This window comes from Mustela erminea, chromosome 3 (assembly GCF_009829155.1).
Source record: "Mustela erminea isolate mMusErm1 chromosome 3, mMusErm1.Pri, whole genome shotgun sequence".
Classification (NCBI taxonomy): Eukaryota; Metazoa; Chordata; class Mammalia; order Carnivora; family Mustelidae; genus Mustela; species Mustela erminea.
The window spans coordinates 87929344-87946611 of record NC_045616.1 but is presented as its reverse complement, the minus strand read 5'-3'; the positions used below and the strand labels follow the sequence as shown (position 1 = coordinate 87946611).

The window sequence follows — 17268 nt, the reverse complement described above, 5'->3', positions numbered from 1 at the left end:
CACCGACGGAAACTTTCCCTAAGGACATCTGGAGCCGTAAAGGAAAACAGCCCTGCTGGACTGGCACTGTGCTAAAAAAGCATAGCCAAATGGAAAAGCAAAGGCTTGGGCACTAAAAATAGCTGCTACACTCACCCAGCAGCAAAAGCCTGTGCTTTCTGCCAGCTTCTCCCCTCTTTTTTCGTCGACAAAATGGAACGGCGGAGTGCCACATGAGCTTTCCCCAGCAACCTGGTTCCCTGGGGCACCAATCACACTGAAAGACAGGGAGTGAGTTCACAACACAGCATTAGGTTCTGGACAGGTACCTGACCGTGCCTGGGTTGGGGGAGATCTCGGGGCGGGGGGCAGCCTGGGTGAGGATGAACAAGCAGCAGAGGCTTCCACATCAGGACTGAAAAGGCTGGAAAGGCCCAGGGAGAAGGGTCCTGAGAACACACAATGTTCCCTAGGGATTCCTCTATGCCCCATACCTTTCTTAATCCACAGGCTTGCCTGTGGGGAAAAGGAGAATCAAAAACGGGAATGGGGTGCATTACTGGGAAATATGCCATAAGAGAAAACAAAGACTAACCCCAAAGCCACAGATCTCCCTCCCTGCATGAAGAGTAGTGTTCATCTATACATGAATGGACACACACACAGTTAAACACTCCCTTCTCACAGCCAGGGATAAATACTGGAATTGATGTTGGGGGAAAAGATGAAGAGGAAGAGATAAATAAGAATGAATTAGTCAAGGGCAAAGAAGACAAATGAGCAGCAGGAAGAAATACAGAAGAGACTGAGGCAAAAGAGGTTGGGGGCAGCTGATACACACACTGCAGCTTCCCTACCTCCTGGAGTTGGGGGAGGGGGCGTGGGGGGGGCAGCAAGAGAAATGGCAGCTCCCACAGGGCTCCCAGCCGCCTCCGTCTCCTGCACACATACTAACGCCCTCAGATGCATTTTATACCAATACTAAGGATGAGCAATCGATTTGCAAATAGATCCTTCATCTCCCCCCGCCAATAATTCCACAAGAACTGCACACCTGACCTATTTATTGCCTCCATATATTTCTCCATGAAACACAGGGAGAGAGAGAACATGTTGCAGGGAGGAGGTGCCAGGAGACAGAGGTAGGAGAAGTGAGGCTAGGAGAAAGGAATGAGACAGCTTCCCAGGCTTTGCAGGGATACCCTAAGAGCAAGTGCAACACAGAGGCATGGGGAATGATGTCCTGCATCCTGCTGAGGCCTGGCCTGTAGCATGTCAACCTGGGCTTGGGCCTTATTCAAGTAGCAGCAGGTGGAGAACATGGAGGCACAGTTTTCTCTGGGCTTTATGCTCAGAGTGCAGAGGGGTGGGGGGTGGGTGGAAAGAAGGAAAGAGGAAGTGGCACACAGCTATGTTTTACCAGGACAGCTCACAACACAACCAGGGACTTAGGCAGCAACAGCAGCAGCAAGAGAACACCTCAGTACACTGATGTAAGTAAAGCCAAAGTCATGGCGCCCCTTTGAAGCATAGTAGGCACACCTGGCCTGCAGTTAGTGCCCTTTCCAAACCTTCCCAAAACCCACTAACCCTGTATTTGCCTGATCACCTATCCCTGCACATACTGTAAAACAAATCTTCCCATCATCCTTGGCTCTCACTGGAGCACAGAGCAACATCTTTACATTTACGATCTTCTTCTGATTTAAACCACCACCACTCGATCTGGGAAAGGAAACACATTTCAATGTTCTACCAATAACTCTTTCCTTAGGTATCCTTGGGCTTTGGGATAAAAAAGATAATTAGGACTTGAAATGCCCATTTTTTTTCCTATCAAAACTGGCCATCTGTAGGCTGCAACTCTACTTTAATAGAGGTTGGATGCTCTCAGCAATCTGTATTTTCAGCTGACTGTACTGTACAGCTTACGGAAGCAGATGCTTGGGGCACGGGTGGGAGGAGGCCTTTGGACTCACCAGCCCTTGCCTCTCTTGGTGCCTCATGTCCTTTATTCCATTCAGACAGAACTGGGGGAAAGGACTAGGCACTGGATAAAAAGAAAGTAAAAATTTTATTAGCACCATGCTCTAACCAACTGAGCTAACCAGCCACCTAAAGAAAATAAAAGTTTAAAAAAACCAACCATTATCCCACAACTTTTATCTTCTCCAAAAGCAAGAAAACAAAAGAATGTGATGAGGATGGCAAAGAGCCAACAGGGGAAGGTGAAGTGCGACTGCTGGATCTCTGAAAGCGTCTTACATGGCTGGTTGGCCCCACGGACAGTGGCTGCTCTCATCTCAGGACTAGAGCACAAGAACAGGAAGAGGTCAAAAATGTCCTGGGCAGACAGAACCACCTCAGCAAGCTACCTGGGAGAACTCTGAAACCCATCTCAGAAAAGCTCATAGTCTTAACCTACAGTGTATATCCATGTATTTGTTTCCCTAAATCTAGAAGAGAAAGGACTAGAATTCCCACTTCCATCTTAAAAGAAGGAATCTGAAGGAAAGAGAGAAAAACACTGGATAAAGTATAATACCTGAATTTAAAGGCAGAATGACCTAAGGCCAGTTCTTAGCTCTGTCAATTCCTAACTATGTGATCTTGAACACAACTATACTACGCCTCAGTTTCTTAATCTCTAAAATGGGCATAATAAGAGCTCCCACTTCAAAGAGTGTTATAGAGGATTAAATAAATATATGGAAAGTGCTTAATAAAGCATCTGGTACCTACTTACCATTAGAGTAGGGATGATGACTAGCTCTTGGACCTACACATCAGGGCCAGGCCAGGCACCCTGGAACCACTCTCCAGAACTCTGCCTTCTGCAGGACCTACACATCCTTTAGCTGACCCTATACCTCAAACTTCAGGACCAAAGCCTTTTTTGGGTATCTACTCCCAGAAGGTGAAAGAAACAGATGTTATAGGACAACCCCCCCTCCCCACCCCCCTCTGAAAATGGAGAGATGAAAGCCAGTTTTCTGAGTCCCTAAGCAGATCCATAGCACTCAGTACTCTTCCCAGCATACAAGTGTCCAGAGAGCCAGGCCACCTTCACATAGAACTGCTGGCTGCAGGAACAGCTGTGAAAAACCTTCTGCTTTCCAGACTGAAGGTTAGAGGATGAGCTCTTCCTACAGACACACGTTTATTACTATTTATGGGCTGCACAAACTCATACACACACACACAAACACACACACACACACACACACACACACAGTCACTCACCTCTACACAAACAGAAACTTGCTGCCTAATTTGAGCAAATATGAAGCTGAGGAAACAAAGCAAAAAGGACACTGAAAGGACAGCCCTGACAAGAGAAAACAATGTGCAAAAGCTTAGGAAAAGAAATGGGTTTTTAAAGAAAAATTTAAAGGACAGGAGAAGTAAGTCTGGAACAGTCAAGCAAACAGTCTCTTTCCCCCTAAGACATAAACTAAATAGAAAGTCAGGAGGTAAACAGCAATTAAATCCAAAGAGCCTTTGGACAGCAAAAGAAAAGTGGCTTCCAATCCCAGGCCAGCCCAGGTAACTGGCTGGGAGGCTGGACAGGGAATATCCTTAACCACCAACCCTTTGTGTAAATGGGGAAAATATCTGTCCCCAATATTGAAGTCATGCCTAGGGCCAAGCAAACAGAGATTGCTCTCAAAAGACCCAAGGTACCCAAGAAAAAAAGTGATTGGAGGAGGCTATTGGAGGAAGGAGGTTCACAAGAGACCTAATAAGCTTCTGCCTCAACAGAATGCTACAAAGCCAAAATCCATTCATGCAGCCTTCAAAAAAGAACCCAGGAGAGCCCTTTCCAGTAGCAATGTAAGGACAGGTACTGGCCCCACCAGAGAGTACATGGAACCAAGAAGGACTCCAGAAGCCCAGCAGGAACTAGAACAACATGGAATAGGATGAAATAGGACGAAAGCATTCCTGACCCCATCTCAATACTCTGTACTCCAAAAGCTGAGGAACATGACCAATCCCATTCCTATTCCAGTAGGGGAGAAAACAGATCTTCAAGAGGATAGCTAAGCATATTAGCAAAAGACTGCAATCTCACAGACAAAAGACTGTGACATCAGCTGAAAGAAATCAAGTGACAAACAAAAAAGAGAGCAAACCCAAAAGGGACAAAGCAAAGAGAAGCCGAGCCTAACCCTCTCCAGACCTATGCTACTCAACCAGAGCCTTCAATAAATCTGAATGCTAGAAGGGAATTTAAGATTCAATCTTCATTAGATCTGCTGAAGACCTAGAAGACATAGCAGGCACTCATTACATGAAGAATAAACAGGGGACACTTGGGTGGCTCAGTTGGTTAAGTGTCTGCCTTCTGCTCAGGTCATGATCCCAGGATCTTGGGATCCAGTCCCACATCAGGCTCCTTGCTCTTCATGAAGCCTGCTTCTCCCTCTGCCTGCCATTCCCCCTCCTTGTGTGCATGCTCTCCCTCTCTGACAAAAACAGTCTTTAAAAAAAAAAAAGGATAACCAGGGTTCAATGCCTTTAGGCCTGAAGCTTGTCAGTAGATCCAGGAAAGCTCTGCTCTGGCAACTTCACACCTACCAAAGACAAAGAGGTACAGAAGGCCAGGACAGGGTCAGAACTTCATGCCACAACCACAGAGATAATAAGCAAAGCAACAAGAATAGAGTCCCTGTCTTAGAGAGAAACCCAGAGGGATAGGAACAATGAGCAAGAATAATCTTCACATGATGGCTGGAGTTTAAGAAGAAAGCAAAGCAAGCAACGTTATCAAACAAGGAACAAAAACAATAGTGCAGAATCAAACAGATCAACAGAGGAAAGAACCCTGAGAAATTCAAGTTATAGGCAACAATGTCAAGAGATCAGAATGAGGATATAAAAGACCACTGGATTTGGCAATGAGGCAGCCAGAGGGCCCTGCAAAAGAGGGCACACGTGAGAAGAAATAGAGGCACATAAGTAGAATCCTCTGAAAGCTCGAGTGAGTACACTTAAGTTTGGAGATTTGGGGCCACTTCTGTAAATCCAATTTTTTCAATATTATCACTCAAGTCTTAATGATAACAGAGAAAAAATCGACTCCAATGGTCAGATCCTACAGATGGATCCTCTAATGCCATAGAAAGGTTCTTACGGTGGTGTAGAACTACCTTCTCTAACACACAAATTCTCAGGATAATGACAGGGACAGTCACACCGGCAAAAGAAGGGGGCAGGGAAGCAAACCATCAAGAACAAACTCCCATTAGACACAACTCCACCTTCTCTTAGCTCTCGGCCATGCCTCAGACTGCTCAGAAGCTTTAGTCCTGGTATTTTGTAATATGGGATGGAGAGAAATACCTCAATGACACCAAATCCCCTAGGATTCAAATGCACTATCTGGGCCGCCCACAGGGAAATAAATTCTGTCTCATAGTAATCAGTCAGTGTTTATAAAGCACTTGCTATGTTCCAACCAAAGTTCTAAGCTCATTCACTCTTCTCAACAACTCTCTGATAGGGTTCTAATATGCTTCTCAGTCTGCCCATGAAGGGACTAAAATTCAGAAAGGTTAAATAATTTGCCCAAGATCATGAAGCCAGAGAGTAGTAAAGAATCAAAGCCAGTTGGCCCAGAACCCATCCTCTTTCCACAGGCCACACTGCCTTTCCAGTGGCCTATGAATCAGCCACAGAAATTGGACTCTTATTACTTATTCTACAACAGCGTGAATACAAAGGCACACATTTTGTGTTAGGAGAAAAAATTTTAAATGAGCTTACTGGGGCCCTCTTGTGGAAAGACCCACCTCTACCATGTCCAAGCTTCTCTCTCTCTCTCTCTCTCTCTCTCTCTCTCACACACACACACACACACACACACACAGTATGTTTTGATTGGTGAATGCCCTTGGCACAGAGCTGCCAACATATGAGGCACAGACATTCAAGAGGAAGAACACCCTTAACTCATGCTGCAACCAGATCACTGGCACTCTGTGTGGTTTGACCTCTTAAACTCCCATTATGTAGGGTTCCCAACACAGAACAGGAAGGACAAATATTGTTGCCCTCCAACCCCACACACTCCCTTCATGTATACCCGACTGTCTGCCAAGAACTCGGCTCAAGAACTCGGAAATGAGATGGCTCATTTCCATCTACTCTGTGATCATGACATCCCCATTCTGCATGTAGGGAACACTGAGGACAGGATCACTTCTTCACGGCAGAAGAAAATGGAGCCCAAAAAGGTGACCGTCATTTGCCTAAGCACACCAGTAAGTGACCAGGTGAGTTAGAGAAATATCCCAGACCAGCTGATTATACTTCCCCTAGGCCCTAGATGACAAACTCCCAGCAAAGAGTGGGCAAGAAGACCTACTCCTTATACTTGCTTCCTAACCCTGCTTGAGGTCCTAAGAGTGATGGGCCTGTGTCTGATAAAAGCAAGGGGTACTAGAAGCTCTACTCTACCCCATCTCCACTCTGATGTAATGAAAAGAATGTGGGCTCTGGATTTTGACTCAGGTATCTTGGACTTGTCGCAGGACTTTGAACTAGCTGCTTAACCTCTCCAGGTTTCAACTCCATCTACTAAAGGACTTGATAGTAACCACTTTACTTTGTAGAATGGCTGTCAGTATTAAGTGAGATGTTATGAAGAAGCACAGAGTACAGTGCCTGACACTAAGTAAGGGCTCAAGAAGCTTGTAGCTCTCATTAACAACTATTCTGAGAGAAAATTCCAAGCCAAGGATAGGATAAACAAAAGCAGTGAGAGCTTCATTCTCTTACAGAATTGTCTTGTGTTCTAACAGCCAAGTCTCTCCTTGGAATTCAGTTTCCCTGAGCCATCTGGACTACACTCTAGGTGGCTACATAGGCACTTCCATGGAAATCTCAGCATTGCTGGCTGGATCTGCATCAGTGTCCACTAAAGAAATGACTGAGGATGGCCATTTCAGGGGCTCCTGGGTGGCTCAGGTGGTTAAGTGACTGCCTTCAGCTCAGGTCATAATACCAGGGTCCTGGGACTGAGCCCCACATCAAGCAGGGAGCCTCCTTTTCCCTCTTCCTCTGCCTACCGCTCCCCTTTGCTTGTGCTGTCAAATAAATAAATAAAATCTTTAAAAAAAAAAAGAATGGTCACTTCCTGGTGACTCAGTTCTTTCTGTCTCCAAACTCCAATACCTCTAAGGGGACAACAGAGAAGACAGGAACAGCCGGGCCAAATTCAGCAGACCTAGACTATTTGGACGACCCTAGATAGGGTCAGCTGGCATCCAGAGAGTAAGGCGCCAGGTCCTCCTTCTTCCCTCTCCTTTAAAATAATAAATGGAGGGGCGCCTGGGTGGCTCAGTGGGTTAAAGCCTATGCCTTCGGCTCAGGTCAGGATCCCAGAGTCCTGGGATCGAGCCCCACATCGGGCTCTCTGCTCGGCAGAGAGCCTGCTTCCTCCTCTCTCTCTGCCTGCCTCTCTGCCTACTTGTGATCTCTGTCTGTCAAATAAATAAACAAAATCTTTAAAATAATAATAATAATAATAATAAATGGATCTCCTGATAGTAAGCACAATGGGTTTTCTCTATAGCCTGCTCTCAAAGAAAACCAGGGACTTTCACGCACTCATCCATATACAACCTGAGGCAGAATTGGAGTTCATCTTTCCTTTCCCTGCTGCCTCCAAGCTTCCAGAGAAGGTCAAGTCCTCTTCGTGAAATGATAAGGGGAAGGAAGGTACAACTCCCTGTCCATAACTCTAACAGGACCATCTGCAAATCCATAAGTACACCAACCCTTATTCTATGCTAGCTATTCTGGCACTTTGGATTATAGGCATTCAGCACTCCACTCTAGAAACAGGTACCTCACAAAGATATTTTACCATTATCCTCAGTCTCCAGAAAACACTGAGCAACATATCACAGAACCGGACATACTATAGAACAGAACAACATACTACAGGAACAGAACACTGAGCACCATACTACAGAACCACCACTGTCCTCAGGTAGTTGGTACCCCATGCACCATTAGTGGGTAACATAACCCTTCCACAAATGAGTTTCAGATGGTACAATCACCAAAAAGAAAGCCCTCTTAAGAAATATGGAACAAGAAAATGTATACTGTTCTAGGCAACTTGAGACACAATTACAACTTCAAAATGATGAGAAGAGCAACAATTAGGTTCTTCCTTAAGCTAATTCAGGAGCCTGAAGAAAACAGCATTAACTTACAGAAAAAATTAGTGCAGCATGAGGACAGGTCACCGAGCACGGAACTCGCTACTACCATGTTGGCAATGACTCGGTCTTCCAGGTAAATCGGCAACTGAAACATCATATTTTATTTTTAACATGCCTTAGAGTCCAAGACTATTTATAATCCCAGATCCTTAAAAACTTGAAAGAGGGATGAATTTTAAAATGTACACATTTACATACGTGGGCAGAAACACAAAAATCAGATGCCTCTCAATACAGCTCTGGGAGCCCTAACTCACGGCTTTCACAATCCCACCTAACACCCAAAGAAAAACCGGGCGCCTTCTCCAAGAGATGGTGGGAGGCTGGGTAGGTAGCCAAGAAACAAAGAAACCTAAACTCAGCACTTGGCAGGACCATTAAGGAGCAGAGGATTTTAAATGCATTGTTTCTGACTCTAAATATGTCTACATTTATTACCAATTTGGGATCAGAAACCACATTTAGTTCTGCCGTGACCACGCACTAAAAATATTAAGCAGAGTATTGCCTAGGAAACAGCAGTCTTCCCCGCTGCGACAGCCCCATTTCAGAGTCGATTCTGCCATTGTCCCAGGGCTCCCCATCCTGGGCTTCACGAGCAGAAATGCCCCTGTCCTGCCAAGGTCTCACTTGGTTTTTAGAAAGCAATGATAGAAGACGGAGCTGGGGACTACACAACCTTGTCATCCTCTCTAAGGCTGTTACATGCCCAATGAAATTCCATTTCATAGGCCTTTAATAACTAGACCCTACCAGATTAGGAGCTCAATAAGGAAGGAATAATTGTCCACTGCTGTATCTCCACTGCCCAACACTGTGCCTGGCACTCAAAAGTACCTGTTGATGGAATAAAATCAACAATCTAAAAAGAGGTCATCTGGGGGCACCCAGGTGGCTCAGTTGGTTACGCGGCTGCCTTTGGCTCAGGTTGTGATCCCAGCATCCTGGGATCCAGCCCCATATTGGGCTCCCTGCTCAAAGAGGAGTCTGCTTCTCCCTCCCCCAGCCCTTATGCTTTCACTTGGTCTTGCTCTTTTTCTCTCTCCCCCTCTCAAATAAATAAATAATTTTTTTATTTTTATTTTTATTTTTAATTTAAAAGGGGTCATCTGGGTTGCCTGGGTGGCTCAGTTGGTTACACGTGTGACTTTGGCTCAAGTCATCATCTCAGGGTACTGGAATGGAGCCTTGCATCCAGCTCCCTGCTCAGCGAGGAGTTGCTCGTCCTTCTCCCTCAGCTGGTACACACTTCCTCTCTCTCTTGCTCTCTCTCTCTCTGTGTCAAATAAGTAAAATCTTAAAAAGGGGGGGAGGTCATCTGGAACAGCACAATGGAAAACAGTGTTGTCATTAAAACAGATGAAAAAAATTTTAAATAGATGAACTTGTGGACAGTGATGATACAGGAAAAAGAGATACATATTTTTAAGCAGAAGCAGAACATAACAGCACAGGTGTATGAAATATTACTTTGAAAAATAGTATGTGTGACCACCTTTAAGATCGGATATGAAATTAGAATTACGAGAAGCTATGTTCAATGGAGTCTTTCTTCCTGAAACGTTAGCTATGTGAGAAAACATTTAAAATAAATACTATTTTCGGGGCACCTGGGTGGCTCAGTTGGTTAAGTATCAGCTCAGGCCAGGATCTCATGGGTTGTGAAACTGAGCCTGACATCCAGCTCCACACTCAGCAGGCAGTCTGCTTGAAGATTCTCTCCCTCTGTCCCTCCCCGCACTCGCGCGCGCGCGCGCGCGCGCGTGTGTGTGTGTATGCACGCGTGCGTGTTTGTTCTCTCTCTCTCAAATCAGTAAATCTTTAAAAAAATAAATATTATCTTCAACATGGAACCCATTCCCTTGTCTGTTGACTTGATCTGGTCCTTGGGATGGCTCAGAGGCCTTGCTCTTGTCTGGCAAGCCCAAGAACAGATCATCCATTCATCAGCCCAAAGAAAAAGTACAAGGGCAAAGCTGCAATCTTCAAGTCCAACTTATCAACTTCACCCTGTTTGCCAGAGTACCTGCCAGTGTGCATCATCAGTATGAATGGCTCACTAGACAGATGGTCAAGATGGAGGTGTTAAGACAAAAGAGTATGTAAAAGATGACCTGGCCCAGCTTTAAGGCCAGAGTTTCAAATAAAGACCATCATGCCACACAGCCCAGGGCCTTCTAAGCCAGCAAAGTGACTGTTCAGAGAGTTAACAGTATACCAATCTTTCCAAATACTAAAAACAAACAAACAAACAAACAAACAAGAAAAGGGAACACTGAGTCCTCTGAGTCTAGATCGTGACACCAAAGCAAGCAAAGGACACTACAAGAAAACTATAGAACAATATGAATATACATGCAAATATCCTCAAAAGATTACTAGCAAGCCAAACTGAGCACCCTATTAAAAAGGATTGTAGGGACACCTGGGTGGCTCAGTTGGTTAAGCAGCTGCCTTCAGCTCAGGTCATGATCCCAGGGTCCTGGGAACGAGTCCCACATCGGGCTCCTTGCTTGGCAGGGAGCCTGCTTCCCTCTCTGCCTCTGCCTGCCTCTCTGTCTGCCTGTGCTCGCTCGCGCTCTCTCCCTCTGTCTCTGGCAAATAAAGAAATAAAATCTTTAAAAAAAAAAAAAAAGGATCGTATAACATGGTTGAGTGGCATTTATCCCAGGAATAAAAGGGCAGTTAAGCAAGTAAAATTTAATCCATTTACTACTACATGCTGATAGAATAAGGGGGGGACCCAAAACCATGATCATCTCAACTGATACCCAGAAAGCATTTAACAAAATCCAACATTCTTCCATAAACATTCAAACCAGGAAGAGAGCTTTACCATGATATAGGACATATATGAAGATGATCATGTATGGAGAACCCACAGCTAACATGAATAATGAAAAGTTGAAAGTTTTTTCCAAGATTAGGAACAATGTAAGGATGTCCGCTTACGTCAGTTATATGTGACATTAATATTGAAAGTTCTAGTCAGAACAAGTAGGCAAGAAAAATAAAACATACCCATATTGGAAAGGAAGAAACAAAATTATCTCTATTCACAGATGACATAAACTTATATGTGGAGAACCTTGAAGAATCTATAAGAAACCTGTTGGAGCTAATAAGCGAAGCTGCAGGGACAAAAATCAATACTCAAAAATCAGTTGTGTTTCTATACTTCAGCAAAAGAGATTCCAAAAGGGAAATTAAGAAAACAATTCCATTTAAAATAACATTAAAGGGGCACCTGGGTGGCTCAGTGGGTTAAAGCCTCTGTCTTCGGCTCAGGTCATGATCCCAGGGTGCTGGGATTGAGCCCCACATCGGGCTCTCTGCTCGGTGGAGCCTGCTTCCCCATCTCTCTCTCTCTGCCTGCCTCTCTGCCTACTTGTGATCTCTGCCAAATAAATAAATAAAATCTTTAAAAAATATAAAAATAAAAATAACATTTTAAAAAATCTAGGGTGCCTGGGTGGCTCGGTGGTTAAGTGTCTGCCCTCAGCTCAGGTCATGATCTCAGGGTCCTGGGATGGAGCCCTACGTTGGGCTCTCCATGCAGCGGGGTGTCTGCTTTACCCTCATACTCTCCTTCTCTGCGCTCTCACTTTCTCTCTCTCTTAAATAAATAAATAGGAATAAATTTAACCAAAGAAGAAATACTTTAACCAAATGAAAAAACTTGTACACTGGAAACTACAAAACTGCTAAAAGAAATTAAAGACAGCCTAAATAAATGCAAAGATGTTCTGGGTGGATTGGAAGACGTAATATTGTCAAATGACAATACTACCCAAAACGATCTACAGATTCAATGCAATATCTGTCAAAATCCCCACAGCATTTTTCGAGGAAATGGAAAAACCGATCCTAAAATTCTTATGGAATCTTTAAAAGGAAGAACCAAGTGGGAGGATTCACATATGCTGACTTCGAAACTGGACCACAAAGCTAACAAACAAAACAACATGGTACTGACATAAAGGTAAACACATACTCTCCCATCTACAGTCAGTGATTTTTGAGCCACCAGGCGCCCCACAGTCAGTGATTTTTAACAAGGGTGTCAGTGACTAAGAATGGATTAAAGTCCTACATTTAACAGTAAAATTATAAAACATAAGGGCAAAGCTTTGTGATCCTGGATTGGGCAAAAACTTCTTAAATACAACACTAAAACCACAAACAATAAAAAAGAAAACATATAAACTGAATTCCATCAAATTTTAAAAATTTTTGTGCCTCAACACTAGCAATAAAATGAAAACAAAATCCATAGAATGGGGGCAAATATTTGCAAAACATATCTGATAAGGGTTTAATTTCCACAATATAGGGGCACCTGGGTGGCTCAGTTGGTAAAGCGTCTGCATTTGGCTCAGGTCATGATCCCAGGACCCCACATCAGGCTCCCTGCTCCGTGGGTTGCCTGCTTCTCCCTCTCCTTCTGTCACCTCTCCCCTGCTTGTGCGCTCACTCTCTCTCTTATCCTCTCGCAAATAAATAAATTCTTTTTTTTAAATTTTCCACAATATAGAAACAACTCCTACAACTCCTACAACAAAAAGACAAGCAACCCAATTTGAAAACTGGTGAAGGAGGGGCACCTGGGTGGCTCAGTGGGTTAAAGCCTCTGCCTTCGGCTCAGGTCATCATCCCAGGGTCCTGGGATAGAGCTGCGCAGCATCGGGCTCTCTGCTCAGCAGGGAGCCTGCTTCCTCCTCTCTCTCTGCCTGCCTCTCTGCCTACTTGTGATCTCTGTCTGTCAAACAAACAAACAAACAAATAAAATGAAAGCTGGTGAAGACAATATAGAAAGAAGGTTACTTCTCTAAAGAAGATACATAAGTGGCCAATAAGCTCATGAAATTGTGCTTATTATCAGTTGTGGGTACCATAAGGCAAATCAAAATCACAAGAAATACCATCCGACACCTATTAAAATGGCAATGATTAAAAGGAAAGGGAAAAAAAAAGGAAAACCACCACTGACAAAGATATGGAAAAGTGGTATATTGCCAGAGGGCATGTAAAATGGTGCAGCTACTGTGGAAAACTTTGGCAGTTTTTCAAAAAGCTGCACAGAGAATTCTATGACCCAGCAATTCCACTCCTAGGTATATACCCAAATATCTGAAAATAGTGACTCAAAAGATATTTGCACATCACTGTTGCCAAAAAGTGGAAATAACCTAAGTACTCACCAAGAGATGGGTAGATATTTTAGCAGATTTTTTTTTATGTGGTATATGCATACAATGGATTCTTCAGTCACAGAATGAAGTTCTGAAGCATCCTACAATATGGATGAGCATTAAAAATATTATGCTAAAAATATATATATATATATTATGCTAAGTGAAATAAGCCAGACACACAAAAAAGATATTATGTAATTCCACTAATATGAAGTACCTACAATAGGCAAATTCAGACAAGAAAGTCTGAGAGTCAGAGGTCACTGGAACTGGGGGGAGGAGATAGGAAATGGGAAGTTACTGCTTAGTGGGTTCAGAGCTTCTGTCTCGGAGGATTTAAAAAAAAAGTTTTAGAAATAGATAGTGGTAATGGTTGTACTGCACCGTGAATGCAATTAATGCTACTGAATTATATGCTTAAAAAATGGTTAAAATGGCAAATTTCATGTGATATATATTTTACCACACTGAGAAAGAATTTAAGACTGCTCACAAATTGGGAACTGTCAAATATGGGACAATGAGCACATGAGTATGCTCATTACACAAAAATTTAAGAAGCAAAAATGGCGTTTTCTGTACTTTTTCTATTAAGTATTTTTGGTCAAGATGAAGAAGCCCCCTTCTATTTTTAAATAGCTGTTTTTTATCATGAATGGATGTCATATTTTACCAGGTGTGTTTTTTACATCTACTAAGATGATCACACAGTGTTTTTCCCTTTAGTCTGTTATTATAGCAAATTTTGTGTAAAGATCTCCTAATGTGAAACCACCCTTGCATACCTTGGGATAAGCCCAACTTAGTCAGATGGTCATTTTTATATCCTACTGGGTCTGATTTGCCATATTTTGCTGGTCCTCCGTGTACTCTCATGACTCTCTGTGCAGCTGTCCTAAGACCCACCAAATTGTACTGGAAATATGGACTCCCTGAGGGCAGACTCCCTCCTCATCCACTGTTCCATCCCTAGCTAGTCTAAGGTCTAGGCCACAGCAAGCACCCGATAAAAGTATGGCTGATTAATTAATAAATGAAAGAATATGTGGAGAGACGAACAGGTGAGCAGATGAGCACCTTAATCCAGAATACTGACACCCACTCAAGGAGATGTGCAGAGCAGATTTTTCTGGCAGGGAGACCTTGCAGGCACTCACCAATCACTCCACAGAGCAGTCTTCTCTATGGGCAGCACAGTTTGCAGCCCTGTAAGCTGAACCCCAGCCCTAGATTCTCGTCTCCCCATTTTCCCTCATTACCCAGTGAACAACATTCCGCAGTTCAGTGCCTGCTTTCACCCAACAGGATCCAGCCCTCATCATATCAAAGCACACCCCAAAGCTTAGATCCTGTGCTGAGATTAAGGAGGAATTCGGTATTGGAATCAAGCTTAGAAGTGTTCCTCCCAATCTCAGAGTTTATTCCCAACAATCAAAATGGCCTCATCCCAGCCCTGATTGGAAAAGCAAAAGCCCATCCCATTAACAATTCACTGCATCAGCAGCACAGAGGAGGAGAGCAATCAGCAAGGGAAACAGCTGAATTATTTCAGCAGCTGTAAATTATGTGTTCTCTTTTCCTCTCCTCCTCCAAGTCCGTGCTCAACTGTGCCCCACGCCTCCACACTGAACCTGGGTTTGTCAAGTATCTACGTCAACTACAGTAACCAAACTTGAGTTCAAGAAGCAATATTAAAAAGCACTAATTAACTGATATTTAAATACTGTGTTTAATGTCAACAAAATCACACCTTAAACATCTAGTCTATTAGTTATTTAATTAAATTCTTTAAAATCCTTGGACACTGGCACAGAGCACACTGCCTGGGGGAGCTATTCCCAGGCCTTGGCCTTGGCAGGCTGTGGAAGATGAGGAGCCCATACCCTGGGGAAGCAGTGCCAGAAGAGCCCAGTTTCCTTCTAGAGTCTCCTAATGAGGTGGCTTCTTTTCACAGCTCCACTGGTCTCCACAGGGGATCAAGAACATGACAAACACATTCTGAGCATGGAAAACAGTCAAACCAGGACACAATTTATTTTTTAGTGTATTTAAAAATATATATATATACACACACACACACATCCATAAACCCAAGAGAGACACTTCTCCCATCTGGTATCTGCTCTTCTGAAGAGTGGTGCATCAGAAGATATTCAAGCATGTATACAAAGGGGATATAACAGGATTTGTGACAGCAGGTAGGGTCAGGGGGCCCTGCAAGATGCCACTAACCAAATCCCAGCCTGCCAGGAGTCATCAGCCTGCAACTGACAGGGGCACACTCAGCCAGAGCAGCATCCTAGACTGGAGGCTGCAAGGGGACTCTAGGTTCCAGTGAATGAGCTTGTGATGGGGATGCCAAAGGGACCGCAGGAAGTCTCCCTTGCCACAACAGGCTCCACAGGGACAACTTGCCAGCTAGCCTTATCATAGCACCAGGTTTGTTGAAAGGGGTGACATGACAGCCACCCACCCAGGTATACATATCCTAGAAACAGTCAGTCTCACAATAGGCCTCACAGCAGAGCACATTTGGTCAAGGATCAGTAAGCATTTGGAGCCCACCTTGTGGGCAGCTCTGAACCCAATTCCACAGGATCAGACAGTATCTTTGAAGAGCATCAAAGGTGTGAGTGATGCCAAGTTAGCCCTCCCCTGCCCCACCCTTAATGCAGAGGCCCTAGTTTTCCTAGTTTCCTACAAAACTACCACCTCACCTCCAGGTTAGCCTTACTTTTTTGTCTCTGTTACTCAGGACTTTCCCTACACCTTCTATTTTGCCTGAAGAGTGTGCCTTGCCACAGAGTAGGAGGCAATTCTTTCCAATTAGTTCATCCTGTCTCTCAGAGCTCAGGGATTCCTCTTATGGCAGCTCTCCTTAAAACAGCCACTGCGGCCCCCTGGTAATGCCAACAGAAAACACTGTAGAAAAAGCTTCGTAAATATTACAGCCTCTTAACCCTGAAAGGCAACCACTCCCATAAACAACTAGGCAACAAGCCCTGGGTTCAGAGAAGCCAGATGTTTGGGTTGCCACTCACAAAAACATGGAGAGCATCCAGAGAAACAGAAAAGCACTAAGCCCACACAGCCCAGACATGATGTTCACCAGCAGTGCCTCACCCACGCCAAATCCATTTCAACCTCAGATAAGAAGTTAACAGTCCCACCAATCCAGAAAAAAAAATTATTTTAAGATTTTTATTTATTTATTTGACACAGAGAGAGAGATCACAAGTAGGCAGAGAGGCAGGCAGAGAAAGAGGGGAAGCAGGACCCCCGCTGAGCAGAAAGCCCGATGTGGGGCTCGATCCCAGGACCCTGAGATCATGACCTGAGCCAAAGGCAGAGGCTTTAACCCACTGAGCCACCCAGGCGCCCCCAGAAAAATATTTTACAAGACCTTGTCCATTCTCCCATATAGGAGAGCTATAAAGAACAAAATTTCTGTTCTTTTTTTTTTTTTTTTTTTTTTTAAAGATTTATTGATTTATTTATTTATTTGACAGACAGAGATCACAAGTAGGCAGAGAAGCAGGCAGAGGGAGAGAGAGGAGGAAGCAGGCTCCCCGCTGAGCAGAGAGCCCGATGCGGGACTCGATCCCGGGACGCGAGATCATGACCTGAGCCGAAGGCAGCGGCTGAGCCACCCAGGCGCCCCCAAAATTTCTGTTCTTTAGAGAACAGAAAAGATGAAGGAATCCTTACCACCTACTAAGAAACATATGTCCAGTTGCCACCACTTCCAAAACATTCAACAGGCGGATTATTCATTCTTTAATACCTATGTATTGAGACCCACTGCAAGCCAGCCCTGGGCCAAGTGCTAGAGATACAAAGGCTAAGTAAATCAAGGT

The 17268-nt window shown here is 44.1% G+C and overlaps 1 protein-coding gene across 7 annotated transcripts in view; it reads right to left on the bottom strand.

Moving 5' to 3' along the window:
* The window catches only part of SIL1 (SIL1 nucleotide exchange factor), a 214102-nt gene that overhangs the window by 162843 nt on the left and 33991 nt on the right, over positions 1–17268 (bottom strand). For 3 of the 7 annotated variants that reach the window (XM_032336565.1, XM_032336566.1, XM_032336567.1), the window contains one exon: positions 13418–13509. The exons of 2 other annotated variants lie outside the window; for them this stretch is intronic. In XM_032336565.1, coding sequence (XP_032192456.1) covers positions 13418–13468 — 51 coding nt within the window. In that variant the 5' untranslated portion in view covers positions 13469–13509. Of the gene's footprint in view, positions 1–135; positions 257–2725; positions 2881–13417; positions 13510–17268 lie in introns of those variants that run through there. 2 more of the 7 variants (XM_032336570.1, XM_032336568.1) reach the window with 2 other exon arrangements.